This window comes from Geotrypetes seraphini, chromosome 1 (genome assembly GCF_902459505.1).
Source record: "Geotrypetes seraphini chromosome 1, aGeoSer1.1, whole genome shotgun sequence".
Lineage (NCBI taxonomy): Eukaryota > Metazoa > Chordata > Amphibia > Gymnophiona > Dermophiidae > Geotrypetes > Geotrypetes seraphini.
In genome coordinates, this window is record NC_047084.1 from 290504696 (window position 1) to 290524188 (window position 19493).

At 42.1% G+C, this 19493-nt stretch overlaps 1 protein-coding gene across 7 annotated transcripts in view; it reads left to right on the forward strand.

Annotated features, from left to right (window-relative positions):
• The window catches only part of DYSF (dysferlin), a 539803-nt gene that overhangs the window by 299649 nt on the left and 220661 nt on the right, over positions 1-19493 (forward strand). For all 7 annotated transcript variants that reach the window (XR_004540213.1, XM_033953409.1, XM_033953435.1 and 4 more), the window contains 2 exons: positions 10589-10676; positions 13808-13885. Coding sequence is in view for 6 of the 7 variants with exons in the window: in XM_033953409.1 (XP_033809300.1) it covers positions 10589-10676; positions 13808-13885 (166 nt within the window). In the remaining variant the exon portion in view is untranslated. The remainder of the gene's footprint in view (positions 1-10588; positions 10677-13807; positions 13886-19493) is intronic.

Here is a 19493-nt window from a genome sequence, read left to right on the forward strand (position 1 = left end):
ATTCTGGCCTCCTTATCTCAAGAAAGATATAGTGGCACTACAAAAGGTTCAAAGAAGAGCAACCAAGATGTTAAAGGGGATGGAACTCCTCTCGTATGAGGAAAGACTAAAACGGTTAGGGCTCTTCAGATTGGAAAAGAGATGGCTGAGGGGCGATATGATTGACGTCTACAAAATCCTGAGTGGAGTAGAATGGGTACAAGTGGATCGATTTTTCACTCCGTCAAAAATTACAAAGACTAGAGAGAACATGCCACAACAGATGGGTAAGTTAGAGTCTCTATGGGTCAAAATTCCAGGAACAAATGGACCAGAAACGAGGATAGGCATCTACTACCGACCCCCAGGGCAGTCCAAAGAAATTGATGGAGAAATGATGGATGAGATTAAACGCAACTGCAAGGGAGGCAACACAGTTATCATGGGCGACTTCAACTATCCGGGGATAGAATGGAACCTCGGCACCTCTGGCTGTGCTAGAGAGACCAAGTTCCTGGAAACAGTAGGTGATTGTTTCCTTGAACAACTTGTCAAGGAAAACACAAGAGGAAATGCAATTCTGAACTTAATTCTAAATGGGCTGTGAGGACCGGCACAGGATGTAGAAGTAGAGGGGATTCTGGGAAACAGCGATCACAATATGATCCGCTTCAACCTGGAAACAGGGGCGAAACATTGGTCCAGAATGAGGGCCACGGCGCTAAACTTCTGAAAATGGAATTACGAAGGGATGAGACGGATGGTGGGGAAGAAGATTAAAGAGGAAAAACACTTTAAAGACGCTAGAGCAAGCTTGGTCTCTTTTTAAGGATACAGTAACCGAGGCACAAAATCTTTATATACTACGTATCAACAAGGGATCAAAGTGGAAAAAGAATAAAGAACCGGCGTGGCTCACTGTAGAGGTTAAGGAAGCGATCAGAGACAAAAAAACCTCATTTAAGGAATGGAAAAGATCAAAAATGGGCAAAAACTGGAATAAACACAAACAACATCAATGCAGGTGCCATAAGGCATTAAAAGAGGCCAAAAGAGAGTACGAGGAAAAAATAGCCATGGAGGCGAAAAACTTCAAGCCATTCTTTCGATATATTAAAGGGAAACGACCAGTGAAGGAAGCGGTGGGACCGTTGGATGACCAAGGAACAAAGGGAGTGCAACAAAGCAATCGCAGACAGACTGAACACGTTTTTTGCATCTGTATTTACTAAAGAGGATATACGCAGCATACCGGAACCCATCAGGCTATATACTGTAAGTGAAAACAGGAAACTGGCAGGGTTAACGGTCAGTTCAGAAGAGGTATGCAGGCAGATTGATAGGCTCAAGAGCGATAAGTCCCCGAGACCAGATGGCATCCATCCGAGGGTCATCAAGGAACTGAAAGGGGCCATAGCTGAACTGCTTCAACTAATAGCCAATCAGTCGATCAAAACAGGAAAGATTCCGGAGGACTGGAAGGTGGCAAATGTTACGCCGATTTTCAAAAAAGGTTTGAGGGGAGACCCAGGAAACTACAGACCAGTAAATCTGACCTCGGTACCGGGAAAGATGGTAGAAGCGCTGATAAAGGACCGCATCATTGATCACCTTGACGGACACGGTCTGATGAGGACCAGCCAGCATGGTTTCAGCAAAGGCAGATCTTGTCTGACAAACTTGCTGCAGTTCTTCGAGGGAGTGAACAGGCAAATAGACAAGGGCAACCCAGTCGACATTGTATATCTGGATTTTCAGAAGGCGTTCGACAAGGTTCCACATGAAGTACTACTTCGGAAAATTGCGAGCCATGGAATCGAGGGTGAAATACTCACGTGGATTAGAAATTGGCTGGAGCATAGGAAACAGAGAGTGGGAGGTAAATGGACAATACTCGGACTGGAAGAGCGTCACCAATGGGGTGCTGCAGGGCTTGGTACTTGGACCTGTGCTCTTCAACATCTTTATAAATGATCTGGACATAGGAACGACGAGCGAGGTGATAAAATTTGCAGACGATACGAAGTTATTCAGAGTAGTGAAGATGCAGGGGGACTGCGAAGATCTGCAAAGTGACATAATCAGGCTCGAGGAATGGGCATCGACATGGCAAATGAGGTTTAATGTGGATAAGTGTAAGGTGATGCATGTTGGGGCGGTATTTGGAGAGACCTCCCAGGAAAGGGACTTGGGAGTTCTGATCGACAAATCGATGAAGTTGTCCATGCAATGTGTGGCGGCGGCGGTGAAAAGGGCGAACAGAATGCTAGGAATGATAAAGAAGGGGATCACAAACAGATCAGAGAAGGTTATCATGTCGCTGTACCGGGCCATGGTGCGCTCTCACCTGGAGTACTGCGTCCAGCATCGGTCGCCGTACATGAAAAAGGACACGGTACTACTCGAAAGGGTCCAGAGAAGAGCGACTAAGATGTTAAGGGGTTGGAAGAACTGACGTATAGCGAAAGATTAGAGAAACTGGACCTCTTCTCCCTCGAACAGAGGAGATTGATAGGGGACATGATCGAAACATTCAAGGTACTGAAGGGAATAGACTTGGTAGATAAGGACAGGTTGTTCACCCTCTCCAAGGTAGGGAGAACTCTCTAAAGTTGAAAGGGGATATATTCTGTACAAACGTAAGGAAGTTCTTCTTCACCCAGAGAGTGGTAGAAAACTGGAACAATCTTCTGGAGTCTGTCATAGGAGAAAACACCCTCCAGGGATTCAAGACAAAGTTAGACAAGTTCCTGCTGAACAAGGACATACGTTGATAGGGCTAGTCTCCGTTATGGCGCTGGTCTTAGACTAGAGAGCTGCCACATGAGCGGACTGCTGGGCATGATGGACCACTGGTGTGATCCAGCAGTGGCAATTCTTATGTTCTTATGTTCATATGACTAGGGGACACTCGATGAAGTTACAGGGAAATATTTCTAAAACCAATAGGAGGAAATTTTTTTTTTCACTCAGAGAATAGTTAAGTTCTGGAACGCGTTGCCAAAGGATGTGGTAAGAGCGGATAGTGTAGCTGGTTTTAAGAAAGGTTTGGACAAGTTCCTGGAGGAAAAGTCCATAGTCTGTTATTGAGAAAGACAAGGGGGAAGCCACTGCTTGCCCTATATCAGTAGCAAGGAATATTGCTACACCTTGGGTTTTGGTCAGGTACTGGTGACCTGGATTGGCCACCGTGGTAATGAGCTACTGGGCTTGATGGACCATTGGTATGACCCAGTGAGGCTATTCTTATGTTCTAGTTGTTGGTATTAATATGAGTTTTGGCTATTCTGTTCTGTGCATAATGGAAGATTAGGATCTTACCTCGGTAATCTTTCTGGTAGAAGAGTACAGGAGTCTTGACAAGTGGGTTATGTATCCCCTCCTATGAGTTTGTGAAGAAGGTGTTAAATTATCTTTGGCTTAAATCTTGCACACATACTGATTTCATACACTTCAAATTCATGCTGATGTCCTTACAATCTACCCTCTCACTTGCCAAACAATAATACTACAACCATTCAACTAACTTTCTTAGTGCCAACCCTTGCTGTCTCTTTGCAACACTCAACTCTCTGTTTAAAGTACCCCATCCTCCCATCCCCTCCTCACTTTCCCCCCAGATGATGGCAGAGTTCTTCTATGACAAAATTCACAAGATCCATCTTGAATTCTCCACCAAGTCACTTCCCCCATCACCCCTTCCAGTTGTCCACTCTACTAACTTCCCTTCAAGAACCCCTTGCAACCTTTTCCTCTTTTTCTGAAGTCACTGAAGAGGAAACTGATCACCTTCTCTCCTCCTCCAAATCCACCACCTGTTCTTCTGATCTGATTCTCATCCGTCTACTCAGAGCTATCACTCCCACTGATATAAGATGCCTTCATTTTATCTGATATAAGATCTGATATAAGATGCCTTCATTATATGCAAATATATCTCATGTATGAGTGAGGAAAGATAATTGAAGCTTTGAAGAGAATTTTTTTTAAATGTAAAAGTTGTTTTTATTTGATTTTTATTTTAAACCGCCTTAAAACTTAGGTGTTAGGTGTTATATCAAATAACAAAATCCAATCCAATCCAGCATCTTAGTTCCTTCCAATCTTTTCATAAATCCTTGAAAACTTTTTTATTTGCTAAACACTTTGAAAACTAATTTCCATGTATTTTAGTATTTTTAAATATTTTTTATAAATTTATTGTTAACCATGTTGAACTTCCCATGGTTGAAGACCTGGTATATAAAGCTAAGTTTTAGTTTAGTTTAGTTAATGGATTGCATGCAGAAGATGGTTGAGAAACACTTTTTTAGAAGACATTGTAAAACTGTACCAGCAGACCTTTGTGAATGAACATATTTGACTACATTTCTCTTTGCCAAAACAAAATAAAGCCAACCCACATTTTTTAGAGAGAACTTAAAAATATATCCAGATTCACACCACAAATATATTGTTGGAAACTAAAGTTACACATCACAGGTTCTTCAGGCATTATTCCATACCTCATAATATACAAAGCAGAGTTTTATGGTGGGATCCAAATGGTCATTGTCAAAGGTATTTGCATATCCTGTTGAAATGGAGTTCCTTTCTATGGTGTATGTGTTTTAGTAGTATATGTGGTATAACAAGCTTTTAATAATAATAATAATAATAATAATAATAATTGTCAGGATTGATATTATCTTTTCTATGACTGGTCAGTTTGAGGAGCATTGCAGACATTTTGAGGCTTGGCCATGAACTGCAGAGATGTGGAATACTGCTTGAATAGCTTCTGTGATGTGTAACTATTTTGTTTCAGAAGACATATTTGTGGTTTGAATGTCTGTGTGTGTATAGAATTCCTTTAAAAAAATATGTGTTGACTGTGTTTTTGTTTGACAAAGAAAAATTTGGTGAAATCTATTTATCCTCAAGGGCTTCTGGGTCAGTTTTACCATGTACAAGGTCTTTATTATTTTTGCAATTAGCTAAGTACTCTCAGTGGTATTCAGATTAACAACTTATCAGCTGTTCTGAGGCATGTATAACAGAGCATGCTGTTGGTGAATGCTAGGTACAGTGATGTGAAAATTTTTTTGCCCCCCTCCTGATTCTCTCTATTATTCCATATACTGTTTGTCACACAAAATGATTTTGCAAACAAACACTTTCTAGAATGCAATACCAGTCTTTTCATATCACTGTTGAGGAATCTTTGCTCTCTCTTTTTTGCCAAACTGTTTTAATTCAGAAACATGCATGGGATTTTGTGCATAAACTGCTTGTTTCATGTCCTGTCACCCTGGTTCAGAATACAGCAATAAGAATGATTTTTGGTCTGAGGAAGTATGACCACGTTACCCCCTATTATTGTGAGTTGCATTGGCTTCCGGTAGAGGCCCGGGTGATCTTTAAGTTGGGATGCCTATACTATAAAGTTGCTTTTGGTGTTGCCCCATTATATCTTGTAGACAGATCTGTTATTGTGGCGCATGAGAATAGTAGAAAATCTCATGCTCTATTTACGTTCCCTTCAGCTAAGGGTTATAAAAGTAAGAAACATCATAGGCATTGTCCTTCCTACCAAGCAGCTTATTATGACAAAGATTTCCGTCCATTATTGATTAGATCCACATCTTATAAACATTATAGAAAACTTTTGAAGACTTTTCTTTTTTCCATATTCTTGATCAATTAGATTTTTGTATATCACATTATTCCTGTATGTTCTCATAGCATAATCTTTTGTTAACCGCATTGAACTGATGGTTATGTGGGCAAGAAATTTGCTATAATGTTATGCTATGCCAGTTCAAAACTTTAATTTTATTTCTCCTCGGCCATTCACATGTAGACTTGCTTTTGTGTTTTGGATCATTGTCAGGCTGCATAACCCAATTACACTTCAGCTTTAGCCTGCACCAAACCTCCATTTGAATATTACTTTTCTTAATATACATGCATAGTTATGCTAGTGTTAGTATGGCACACTAACATCTTTCTAGGCCCCTTTAAGTGAGTTAAGTCCTAATTGCATAGCATACTATTTTTGGAATGCACAATAGATCCTTAATATGCATGTTAATGCTTATTATATATGTCCTAAAGCAGTGGTTCCCAACCCTGTCCTAGAGGACTACCAGGCCAGTCGGGTTTTCAGGATAGCCCTAATGAATATGCATGGAGCAGATTTGCATTCCTGGCACCCCCATCATATGCAGCTCTCTCTCATGCATATTCATTAGGGCTATCCTGAAAACCCAACTGGTCTGTTGGTCCTCCAGAACAGGGTTGGGAACCACTGTCCTAAAGTCTGCATATTGAATGCTCTCTGGTTCACCAATTCCATTCTAAGCACACAAACTCTCTTCTTCCCATTTTTTTCATTAACACACCAACACTTTTCCTTTTCTTTTCATGAGCTCTGTGTAGGCTCTACTCTTTCTTTTTTGCATATTAACTGACTGTATGGTGAGCATTCCTGTTGTGTTATTTTGCATACATTCCCAAAATCTATCTTGCTCATCATTTACTATGTTACCAGTACCATTTTCCCATGCAGAAACCTGCTGAAATGGCAGTCCTGTTGTCGCTTGAAGAAACAGACACAGAATAACACAGAAAACATAAAAGGCACCACATTTTTCAATTATAACCACCATTTAGGTGCCATTTTTCGAGATGCCAAGTGTGGCACATTCCAAAGCTGGAGATTTATCAATGCTGGTATGCTGGAGATTGAAGACCAATGAGTGATGTTTACTCACAGATCCCAGCCAGGGTAGATTTATGTGTTTCAAAAATGAACATATTCTAATAAATAAATATACCAATAAAACAAAGTTCTTTTTTCTACCTTTCTTGTCTTGTCTCTTAATTTTCTAGTCATGCCAGTTCCAGTCTCTGGTTTCTGCTTCCCTCTGTCTTCTCTTAAGTCTCTTGTCAGGTCTCCTTGTTCATTTGACATTTCTTCTCTCTCCATGTCCATCATTTTATCTTTCCTCTGGTTCACTATCTGTCCTTTCCAGCATATCCCCCCTTTGTGTCTCTATCCATATATTCCTGCCATGTTGAGCATCTCTCCTTTCTATGTCCTTATTTTTTTTCTGTTTAGCATCTCCCTTCTGTATCCATATTCATCCCAATCTATTCAGCATCACACTTCTGTGTCCCTATCCCTTCCACATGTCCAGCATCTTCCCTCTCTGTGTCAGTTTTGCCCTGTTCAGCATTTCCTTTCTGTGTGTGTGTCCATCTCCTCGGTCTAGCATTGCCCTTCTGTGTCCCTATCCACCAACTTTTCCTCTAACTCTTTCCTCCCGCACTTCCCCGAGGCCAGCATCTCTCCATCTTTCTTCCTCCCCCTTTACCCCCCTTTTAGGATTCAGTATCTCTCTTGCGTCCCTCCTGTTCCCTCCCCAAGGACCAACTTTTCTCCTTTTCTCTTCCCTCTCCCTTCTCCTCCTGCAGCCAGTTCAGGCCCCTTCCCTCTGCTTTGTCTGCCTGCCAGAAACAGGAAGTTATGTCAGAGGAAGTGGGATGCAGTAGAAAGAAGGGGCCTATGATAGCCAGAAGCATCACATCTTCAGTGCTGTTGGTCACAGAGGCAAAGTTGGCTGGCTGCTAGGGAGAAGAGGGGCTGGAGAGTGGGAGATGCTGGGCCACAGGAGGGGAAAAGTAAAGGGAGAGATATAGAGAATGGGGATAGGGAACAGCCAAGAATCAATGCATGTGAAAAAGGCATTTAGGTATGTGAGCTAGCCAAGGGGACCAAATGCTTGAGCAATAAGATGTCAGATTCTGCTGGATTTTTATCCACAAGGGGGAAACAGTACTGGTGAGAGACAATGTAATCCAATTTTTTTTTTCAATTTAAATTTATACAGTTTTAACAATATAACAGAAGGAAACAATCTCAATACAATTAGATCCTCACCGCTCCTCCCCCCCAAAGAAAATTACAGATGGGTAATATTTTTTGTTAGAAAGATCTCTACGAGGTCGTATAAAGGGGAATAGACACAACAACAGGGCATGATCTTCAAAAAATACAACTAACGTAATAGAATCCAAGCAATTTTAAACCTGGCCCATGATAATCCCAATTTGCTTTTGCAAGAATCAGTCTTATGGTTCCCACAATACACCTTTATTTTCAAGATACAAGTAGAAGATCATAATTTTCAAACAAGTATCCATGTTTCCGTCACTGCTTGAGCCTCCACCTATCATTTTGTATGACTACGGCGAAAATCAGACTTAAGAGCTGAAGTGACCATCTTCCTCTACCAGTGCCAATTACTCAGTAGCAGGAAAATACCTAACAGCAATGTTCTTTCTAGAAATCTTTGCCAGCTGGGTAGCCGCATGGGGGTGGGGAGTACTGCATAGTATTATAAAATGTTCTGTTCAGTTAGCCTGGGGTTCAGTAAAATCAGCCAGGTGACATGTCCATTCAAAAAGGTCCTGGGAAACTACCACTTGTCAGCTGCTATCCTTCCTTAACAACCACAGTCTCTCAGGAGTCAAAGAGAAAAAAAAACCACATTCCACCCCATCAACAAACACTGTCCAGCAGGGGGGTTTCACTACCCCCTGGCTCTTTGATGGTCTACACAGAGAAGGAGAAATACATCCTAAATATTCAGTGGTTTAACAAGTTCAGCGTCACAGTTACTGCAGCAAGAAAAGAAAACATTCGGGAGTTTAACTAGTAGTTTTCTCCCCTCAGCAGCAAGGAAAAAATAACATTCTACAAATTAACTAACAGTTTCCCCCCCAAGAAGTACAATTTTACTGATATGTATCCTCCAGTCTTAGGCCAATTTCTCCTTTTTGTGTCTGCTGCCTACCACTTTTCTCCCAGGAAACAATGGGCATTTTTTTTTTTTTTTAAATTCTTTATTCATTTTCAAACTTACAATAAGTGTGATAAAATGTCCAAACAAATTAACAATATCTATATCACTTAATAATCATCAATGGTAACAGTGATAAATACTTAACTCCTACCCTTCCCCCCTTACCTATCAAATAATCAATACTTATACAATACATAACTATAAAATTCCCCCCTTCCCTCACAATTGAACTTGTAAATTTAAGGGAAGATAAAATTTCATCTAATCAGTACAATACTTTGTTAATGGCTCCCAAGCATCTTGAAATTTCTTGAAACTACCCCGCTGTATTGCCAGAAATCTCTCCATTTTATATATATGACATAAGGAATTCCACCAAAAATTATAATTTAATCTACTCCAGTTTTTCCAATTTTACGTAATTTGTTGAATGGCAACACCAGTCATTATGAGTAATAATTTGGGCATTTTATCTGCTGACTTTCTCAGTGTATTAGAATTTCAAACTATCCTTGAGGTAGATGCTCAAAACTGGGCACAAAGGGGGAAATTCTAGAAACTGCATCTATATTTAGGTGCTGACAGGCGCCCTACTGGTGCCTATGTTAAGTAACAAATGTCATTTAAAACAGCAAAAAATGGCACAATTAAAGCGCCTACCAGCACCTAAATAATATATGCCGGAATCTCACCTACGTAGACACTTTAGGCCGCTTAATGCCACTATGGATGTGGCTATCAATGGACATAGTGTTAGGTGGCCTAAACGCCTGCATAGTTGTAATTCACGGCATAGATAGGTGGCAGAAATGTAAATGAAAACCCTGGCCTACATTTCCGACACCTTTCTTTCGCACAGGTGCAATTCTCTATAGGGTGCCGTTGTGTGATTGACATGCGGTCGGTGGCCACTTTTAAGGCTGCCGCTGATATCAGCGCCCTCTAGAAAGACTTAAATGTAAGCGCAGACCAATAGGCACCGGAGGATGTGATAAGCAGAAGTACGCTACAGGGCTTCAAAGAAGGTCTGGACAGGTACCTGGAGGACAAAGGGATTGAGGGGTACAGATAGGAGTAGAGGTAAGGTTAGAGGGATAGGATTAGAGGTAATTTAAAAAAATTAGTCAGAGACCACTGTTCAGGCAGTGGAGCGGACCGCTGGGCGAGATGGACCTCTGGTCTGCCTCAGCGGAGGCAACTTCTTATGTCCTTATGTGCGCTTTCACTTTCGGTTTTGCACAGACTCGCACACGTTTGTTTCTCATTACAGCGTTTAAAACTTGCTCAGGCTTCCTTCCCCTTGCAAAAGAGGACAAACCCACACTTTAATGTGTCACATTTACATGAAATCTTCACCTGATAAACCTCCAGTGCCACTCCTGAGTTGGTGACAAATTTTCAGCATTAAGGCCAGCATTTGTTTCTATGCGTTGTAGCACTTGCATTTGAAATGATGAAAAATGATATTAACCTACCATAGGGGTCCTTTTCCTAGCCCTTTTAGCACGCGCTAAACGCTGTGTCCATTATAGTCTATGGATGCGTTAGAATTTAGCGCGCTCTAAAAGAGCTAGCACGCCTTAGTAAAAGAGGGGATAGTGTTGGTTTTCTTTTTACATATTCTATTCATCTTTTTTTTTCTGCTTTCTGAACAGGGGTGCCAGTTAGAATAATTTTCAGATCCATTTAATAATAGCTGTGTTATGTAACAGAAAAGTCTCTGTCTTATTTTATATGATGCATGCATTTTTTTATTTCAGGGGGGAATAACAGATGATAAAAGTGATGATGGCAAATCGGTCTCCACGTTTGGAGTGAACAGACCCTCTGTTTCCTGTATATTTGACTGTGAGTACATAGGGTTACAACTGTCAATTGTATAGTCCGCATTTATTGCCCATTACCTTTCACGGGATTTTTTTTTTTTTTTATAGTTGTTACAACGAGTAGGAATCCTCACATTTGCTACCTGGCTATAACATCGCTAGAGTTTCTCTTTTTTTGTGTCTTTTTTGGGATCCCCTGCTTTGCTCTGTGGTGAAGTGATGGTAAGAAGTTCCTGCCCAGCTGGAGAGAATTTTTGGCAATTCATGTTTCTTCTTTTTAATGATGAGATTATGTACCTGTAATAATATTGTGCCAGCTAAGTTTCTGTATGTTCCAAAACTTCATTACCCCCAAGTCTCGTTCTGCTACCGTTTTTGCTAGGATCTCGCCATTAAGGGTATAAGACTTGCATGGATTCTGGCTGCCCAGGTGCATAACTTTGCATTTTTTGGCATTGAAGTTGAGTTGCCATGTCCTAGTGTCTATTTCCATGTTTATAGTGCCATGTTTCTAGTGTCTATTTCAACCTCGGTCCTTCTACACCAGCATTCTTCAAAGCAAAGCTTGCGGGTCAGTGGTTGTGCCCAATTAAACTCTGATTCTTCCCTCTCTCCTTAAAGAATGACATGAAGATGGTTTCCCCGCGGGGACGGGAACGGTGATAAATTTTGTCACCGTGTCATTCTCTAATTAGGAACGCTTGATCTTATTTCAATCAGTCCCTTCTATATACCTCAAAAGCTCACAAACATCAATTTTCCAGGACCTCAGCGATACCACTCAGGGCTCGATTACTCTCATAGCCCTAGAGCTTTCAGTATCTGATCGTCACTGGTCCATTTTTACTCATATTTTCTTATTTTAAACTTGCCCCCTCTTTTACAAAGATGCGCTACGCTTTTTAGCGCGTGCTAAACACACACTAAACGCTAACACATGCATGTTATCCTATGGATGCGTTAGCGGTTAGCGCATGCATTAATTTAGCGTGCGCTAAATCCGCGCTAAAACACTTAGCACACCTTTGTAAAAGGGGGCCTAAGTTTAGTAATATATGGTTTCTTCTATCATTATCATCTTATTTAAATTCCTTTTTCAGATATATAAATAGAAAGCATTTAGCTTTAATAAATTTGAGTTGCTCAGTCAGGGCTTTTGTCAATCTGACATGTTTCGCAAGCTCTGTCTCAATGACATACCCCTATAAAAAGATGTGGAGGGGCATAATCAAAAGAAATGTCTAAGTCTGTTTTGGCCTAACTCACAAGTAGTCCGAAGTCAGATACGGGAAAAGGTCCATTTTCAAAAAATACATCCAGCATATTTCTTTTTTTTTCAAAATTTCGTCCAACTGTACGTCCAACTGTCTGATTGTCCAGACCGCTAAGTCGTCCATCTTTATACCCCATTTTCATTCAAAAATCCGTCCAAGTCAAAAGTGCCTAGAAAAAGACCTTTTGGATGTGGGAGGGGCCAGAAAAGTAAGGGACTGGACACCCAAACATGGCAACAGAGTAGTGGGGCACCTTACAGGGCACTGCTGTGAACTTCACATAAAGGGTGCCACATAAACATCTCACAACAGCTCCCTTATAGGTCATGGTGAGCACCCCCCTACACCCCCAGAATCTACTAGACCCACCTATCTACCACCCCAATAGCCCTTATGGCTGCAGGAGTCACTTATATGGCAGTACAAAAGGATTTGGGGGTTTTGTGGGGGGTGCACATGTTTCTCCATGAATGCAGTGATTAGAGTGGCTTATGGGCCTGGGTCCTCCTCTCCATGGTTCACTAACCCACCCCCAAGACAACTTAATCCACCTCTGTGCAGCTCTACTAGGCTTTCCTATGCCAGGCTGCCAGTTGTTGATGTTCTGGAGGCAGATATGTAAAGTTGTTATGGGGGGGGTAGTCAGTGATCACTGGGGCTATGTGTGTGGGTCTGTACTTTGTGTCTACAGTGCTTATCTGGTCACTTTGGATACCTTTTGTGGACTTAGACCTGGTTTTAGATAACCTAAGTCACAACATCCAAGTTCTGTCTAGGCAGTGTTGTAAAACCTTCAGTTATACATGCAGTACAACTAAGTCTAGGATGGCCCACGTCCCGTCCAAATCCTGCCCTCACCACTCCTCCTAAAATGCCTCTTTTAGCTCTGGTCGTTCAGCAACACTGTGAAGGCCTAAGTCATTTTAAATATGTCTACAACCCTGTTCGATTATCGGCACTTGAACATTTTTGGTTACTGATTGTCCAAGTGCTGATTTAGGCCGGTTTTTAGACATTTTTCTGTTTTGATTATGAGCCTCATAGTGAATTAACTTTACATTTCCCCATATCCCAAGATAGTATAAACATATTCCACTCACCATAAACCCTAAGTGCAAACACTTTTCTCCCCGGACCAAGATGGTGTTAGTGCATCAGGGTCAAATTTAAAGCATGTTCTAAACACCTCCCTCTTTAGCGTTGCAACCAATCAAACCCTCCCAGATCAGAAAAGGCTAGACCACTCAATTTCCAAATTTAAATCTAATGAAGCTACAGTTTTTAGCATACAAATCCATTTCTGTTCTCACCAATTCAGAAACTCTTCTTGATTTCCCCCCTCCCCCCCCCTATTTAATCTGTCCTACTGTACGGCCCATTTCCAACCAATGTTGAACCACTGGAGCCTGCATAACCTTATTCAGAATCCTGAATTTGTGCTAATTTAATCATTTTTATCTGACATTTGGGATGCACATATGTGCCAGCATGCCCAGATATTCAATGCTGATGCCCAGATATGGCCTGGCATTGAATATCCAGGTCTAATTTAACTGGTGGAGGTCAGTGCTTAAAAAAATGGCTAACTGGTGCTGGCTGGATGTTGGCCAGTATTGCTTTGTTCAGCTAACTCTAAAAGTTAACCAGATACTTTGAATATTGACTTTTGTGATTGTAGTGTACATACCAAAGACAGAAAGGGTATCCTGTGAAATATTATTGAAGAAATTTAGGTCACTGATTCAGTGAAAAAGTCTTGTAGAATGAGTCACTTTAGGTTGCTGGCCCTTGTTGTAATACCGTAGATGTTCTTCATATAAACGATAATTAACTTTATCAAACACATTTATTACAACTGAGAATATTTTTCTTTTTATAGATGGAAACAGATACCATCTACGTTGTTACATCTATCAAGCTCGAGACCTTATACCAATGGATAAGGACAGCTTTTCAGGTTAGTGTTGTTGCTGCTACTATCTGATGGTTTAAGTCTACAATAAGTACAGCTGCTTGACTTATAGGTTCTCACTTGGGAACTTTACAGTGAAAGCTTTGCTCTAGTTCACAAAAACAAAGGTAGCTCTTTTGCTATTTAAGTTATTAATACCTTCCAGACACATAAGATAAAAGCTGAGATGAGAAGATAACTTCTAACTTTTGTACAATAGCAATCAGTAGAGCTGCTATTTCAATTTCTGGTGCATTGTGTCTAGGAGTCCTGACTATAGGTTATATACCCCTGGTCACAAATTGATTGCAGAATGATGTCATCTACATTTTTTGACTCCACCTCCTTCCCCAGTGGGCTGTTCTGCCACCTTCAGTTTTTGCTTCTGCAAGTGAATTGAGAAGTGTCTTTCTGATATGCTTTGCTTAATTCAATTATTTTTGTGATTTTATATCCAATTTTGGAGCAGCTCTGCCTGGGAGAGGACACAGACTCCCTGAGAACAGTCTGCTGCTAGCTGGGCAACCCTCGGGTGTACCTGTGTAGCCAGCCTGCACCAATAGTTTTTGAAGCTCGGGGTCCATTCCCCTTGGAGCTAGTTCATACCCTGATTTATCATGGGCTTGAGCAGAAGCTCTTTGGCCCCGGGGTAAGTCTGTTGGGTTTACAGGGGGGTCAGCTGTGTTTTTTTCCTCCTCCTGTCACAGCACACAGTTTAGTTGGGGGTCTGAGGTCTGTCAGGCTTAGCCCGATTGGCAGCCTGAAGATCAAGATGTTTGGACCTGTGGAATCTGATCCTGAGGCAGAAAGTCTTCTCTAGTCCATTCAGCTGTAGTGAGGGCTGACACAAGCAGGCACCAGCAATGAACAATGAATACAGACTATTATAGCCTATGGGAACAATTGGGGGGGGGGGAGAGAGAGAGGAAGTGAATGGTGTTAAGGAGTTCAGTGGTTTGGTGTGAGGAAAGAGCTTGGGAAGGATCAATATTAGGAGAAGGAGGTATACACGAGCCATGGAAGTGGGAGAGGTGAAGGAGTGAATGCTTGGAGCAGAGCCTAAGGTGGAGTGGGATGGATAGGGAATTGCCTGGAGAATGCTGAGAGGAGCATACAGGTAGCTGCAGGACTTCCTCAGCAAGACCTGCTCAGTAGTCAAAATTTATCCTAGATATGGGAGAACTTCACTAATCCTATTTATTTATTTAGTCATTTATTTAGCCCGTCCTCCCAAAGGAGCCCAGAACGGGTTACAGGAGTACATTCATATTATGGGTAGGACAAATTTTTGTGAGACATAGACTTTACAGCATGTACAGCATGGACAAGGGTTTAGATTACAGCAATTACAGTCTAGATATAACATTTAGACTTACAAATACAGACATAGGATGGTTTAAATTGCAGCATTTTCAGTATAGATATACTAGGAAGTGAAATAGGTTTTCTTTGCAGGTGGGTGCATCTTTGTTGTCAGAGAATGTGGTAGTAATTCAGGTTGTATTTGCGGTGGCATGCGAATTTTAGCGAGATTCCGTTTGGTATATTAGATGTGTCTTTTGGCACATGAATTTATTTACTTATTTGTTCATTTTTGTAGCCCGTCCTCCCCAGGGTTACAAGGATACATACACAAAGATTCAGGAGCAGAGATATACACGCTACAGTCAATAACATGCTACAGAGAATTAAAATCACAATGAGAGAAAAGAAAAAAATGGAATGGGAAGGAAAGCAAATGTAATAAAAATTAAAAGAAAAAAAGTTCAGTTCAGCACAGTTCAATGTAAGGATCTCTGGCTGTGTGATGTCTCCGATCATTGCAGAGCCCACCAGCTTTATGTCAGCTGACCTCAAGGGCCATCCTCTCTCCCGAAGTGCAGCCACCGAGTTCACTCCGATGCAGGGCCGCCATCAGAAATTTCTGGGCCCCTTACTGAGCAATCCTATTGGGCCCCCCCACGCACTCCTTCCCCCCCATTTTGTCCGGGGGGGTGCTATCAGGAAATCGGTAGGGGACAAAAAAAAGTATGACAGCAGTGTTTATTGTTTATTGTTGTGCACAGCAGAAACATAATACAGGAATTTGTGCTATGGTGGCCTAGGACCAATGTTTCCTCTAAGGATTGATGAGGTGTGTGCAAAAAAAAATATGCATGAGCGACAAGTTACATACTCCACAAATTTATGAGCAGGCACGGAGGACGCATTTTTAAACAAATGTAGTTTATCCTTGTACTCCTTATGTATTTTTAATCATCTATGGATATGTTTGTATGTTTATTGTTCAAATGGTTTTATTTCCCCAAATTTATTTTTGTTATACGCGTTTAAATCAAAATCTCAATAAACTTGAAACGAGTGCCCGTGAGATTGTGGGAGGGTTAAATACTCAAAACTTAGAAGAATAACAATTTACTTAAAGTTTTTGCTACGCCAGCTTTCTGGTATCTTTACATACAGTAGCGTACCAAGCATATGTAACACCCGGGGCCCATCATTTTTTGGCACCCCCCACATCTGTAAGAAAAACATGATTTTTAGTAACAAACCACACGTCACACATGAGTACCTAGGAAAAGGCAGCATCTTACATATTGCAGTGAGCAGTACATCAATACACCCATTGTAAAACTAAACAAGCCAGACCAGCACAGATCAATCCTACATCGTCAATCCTAACAGAAAACCATGTCTTTCAAACACAAAGAACACAGAAAACACCTTCGCCTAGTATGGAATATGTCATCACAAACTAACCCCTCACTCTTTTACAAAACTGTAGTGTGGATTTTAGCCACGGTGGTAACAGCCCTGACGCTCATAGAATTCTGAGCATCAGAGCTGCTACCACCACGGCTGGCGCTAAAAAACGCTCCATAGTTTTGTAAAAGGGGGGATAAAACAGAAATACACAGTTTAAACGCTCTAGCTCAGAGATGCCCAAACTTTTTGGGCTTGCGAGCTACTTTAAAATGACCAAGTCAAAATGATCTACCAAAAATAAAATAAAAAAACACAAAGCACACTATACGCTGTTAATTATCATTCCTATTCTGGGTTTTTTCAAAGAGGTCAAGGCAGATGACTCTATGCATTGTCACCTCAATAACAACCATACAAAAATAGACAAATATACCCCCCCATCCTTTTTATTAAACCACAATAGCAGTTTTTAGCGCAGGGAACTGCGCTAAATGCCCAGCGCTGCTCTCAACGCTCATAGGCTCCCTGCACTAAAAAACACTATTGCGATTTAGTAAAAGGGGGCCATAGTGCAAAATATAGACAGCATATATAAATTCAGACACATTTTGATCACTAAATTGAAAATAAAATCATTTTCCTACCTTTGTTTGGTAATTTCATCTGGTTGCACTTTATTCTTCTGACTGTGCATCCAATATTTTTTCCCTTCTTTCAGCCTCCTATATGCTTCCTCTCCTCCAGACCTCATTCCCCCCCCAACTTTTTCTTTCTTTCTCTATGTCTGTCTTTCTCTGATTCTGTGCCCCATTTTTTTGCTTTGTTTCTGGTTCCCTGTCCCCCCCCCTTCTTTCTTCCTTCCTTCCTCCGTGCCCCATTTTTTGCTTTTTTTTCTGGCTCCCTGTCCCCCCCCCCACACACACCTTCTTTCTTTCTTCCTTCCTGCCTCCCCATGCCACCACCGCCGCGAAATAGGCTGCTGCCGCTGCCGCAATCGGGAACAGGACGAAACCTCCCTGCTTCTCTTCTGCACTGGGCCGATCAACTCTTGCCGCCTGATGTCAATTCTAACGTCGGAAAGGACGTTCCGGGCAGCCAGGCAGCGATTGGCTAGCCAGAACATCCTCTTGACATCAGAATTGACGTCGGGCCGCCGCAAGAGTTGGTCGGCCCAGCAGGGAAGAGAAGCAGGGAGATCAAAGACACGGTGCCGGCCTGATCCCCGATGGCAGCAGTGAGAAGAGAAGGGAAGGGAAGAAGGTTGGGCACCACTGCTCTAGACGAGCCGCGAGCCGCACGCTAAGGAGAACAGTTGACCGCCCCCTCCTTGGTACGCCTCTGGAGCAGCAGCGTGTCTGGCCGGCTCATTCGTTCAAAGCCGCGGGTGGCGGCTCCTTGCGAGATCCGCGCCTGCGTCTGAAGCCTCTCTGACGTTGTGACATCAGAGAGGCTTCCGATGCAGGAGTGGATAGCGCAAGGAGCCGCCAACCCGCGGCTTTGAATGAACGAGCCGGCTGCTGCTCCAAAAGGAAGAGGATGATCGCCTCCAGACCGCGGGAAACAAATAAAACCTGGAGAGCCACATGCGGGCCGCGTGTTTGAGACCGCTGCTTTAGAGGGAACACTGCCTAGGACCCTGGGGGAGCCCGGGCCCCCTATCACCTCCGGGCCCCTGAATGCAGGACTGGTAGTACTGCCCTGATGGCGGCCCTGCTCCGATGCGCCATCCTCCGGACAAGCTGACTGTGGGGGGGGTCACAACTACATGGGTACTAGTATCATAGCATGAGGATGAGAGGTAGCTTCGTAAACGTGAAACATAGTAGGAGAATTCACACACGAAAAGGCATAGTTATGTCACTGCCAGGGGTAAAAAGGCAAGGTTTAAGTATGGGCAATAAATAAATTAGCTCATGCCAAAGGCCTTGAGCCGTTCCCACACAGTTTAAAAGCTTTACAAGCACCTGGTGATGAGGAGTCAGGTGGAGACCTCTCGGGGGGGAGTGGAGGGGTCCTCTGGGCTGTTTAAAGAGGCAGTACTAAGCAGGGCTTCATGGAGGGACAAGAGAAAATCCTGCAGACCTTGAGCAGTAATAAGCACGGGCGCAACCACAATGTTACACACCATTGCTAACATTATTTTCCATGAACTAAGCTTTTTATATCACTGCACTTTCCTGCTACCCACTCAACCAGTTTCTAACCATGCCAATCACTTCAGCATCTATACTAATTGTGCTCAGATTTACTTACTGTATATCTTAAGTTGCATTTGTGGAACCATGCCAAAAGCCTTGCTGAAATCCAGTCACACCTCATCTAGTGCTGTGTTCTGCTTCAAGTCTCAGGTCACCCAAAGAAATTGATCAAATTCATGTGACAAGATCTATCTCTGCTTAAACCATGCAGACTTGGAAACTTGGATTCCAGAAATTGCCCTTTTCTCTCTTACTAAATATCGAGGTCAGGCTCACCAACCTGTAGTTGCCAGCTTTCAGTTTACTATTACTTTTGGGAAGGATAACCACATCTACCATGTCCAATCCTCTGTGATCTCTCTTGACTCTAAAGAAGCATTGAAAATGGCACACAGTGAAGCTGAAAGAACTTTCCTAAATTTCCTTAATACTCTTGGATGCATCTCTTCTGTAGTCATCACTTTGTCTACTTTTAGTATAACTAGATCCTGATGAACAGACTGATCAGTATTTAGCTGGTGGCCAGTGCCGATTAAATTAGCACGATATTTAAAGCCCAGCCCAATATCTGGGCCCTGGCATTGACTATCTAGTTTTCATCAGAGATGTGATAGTCGCTGAAATCTATGTGAGTCCCAGCCAATATTCAGCCAGGATCTTTATAATGTTCTTCTTCAGGTTTTGGCTGAATATCGCCTGGGACCAGGATA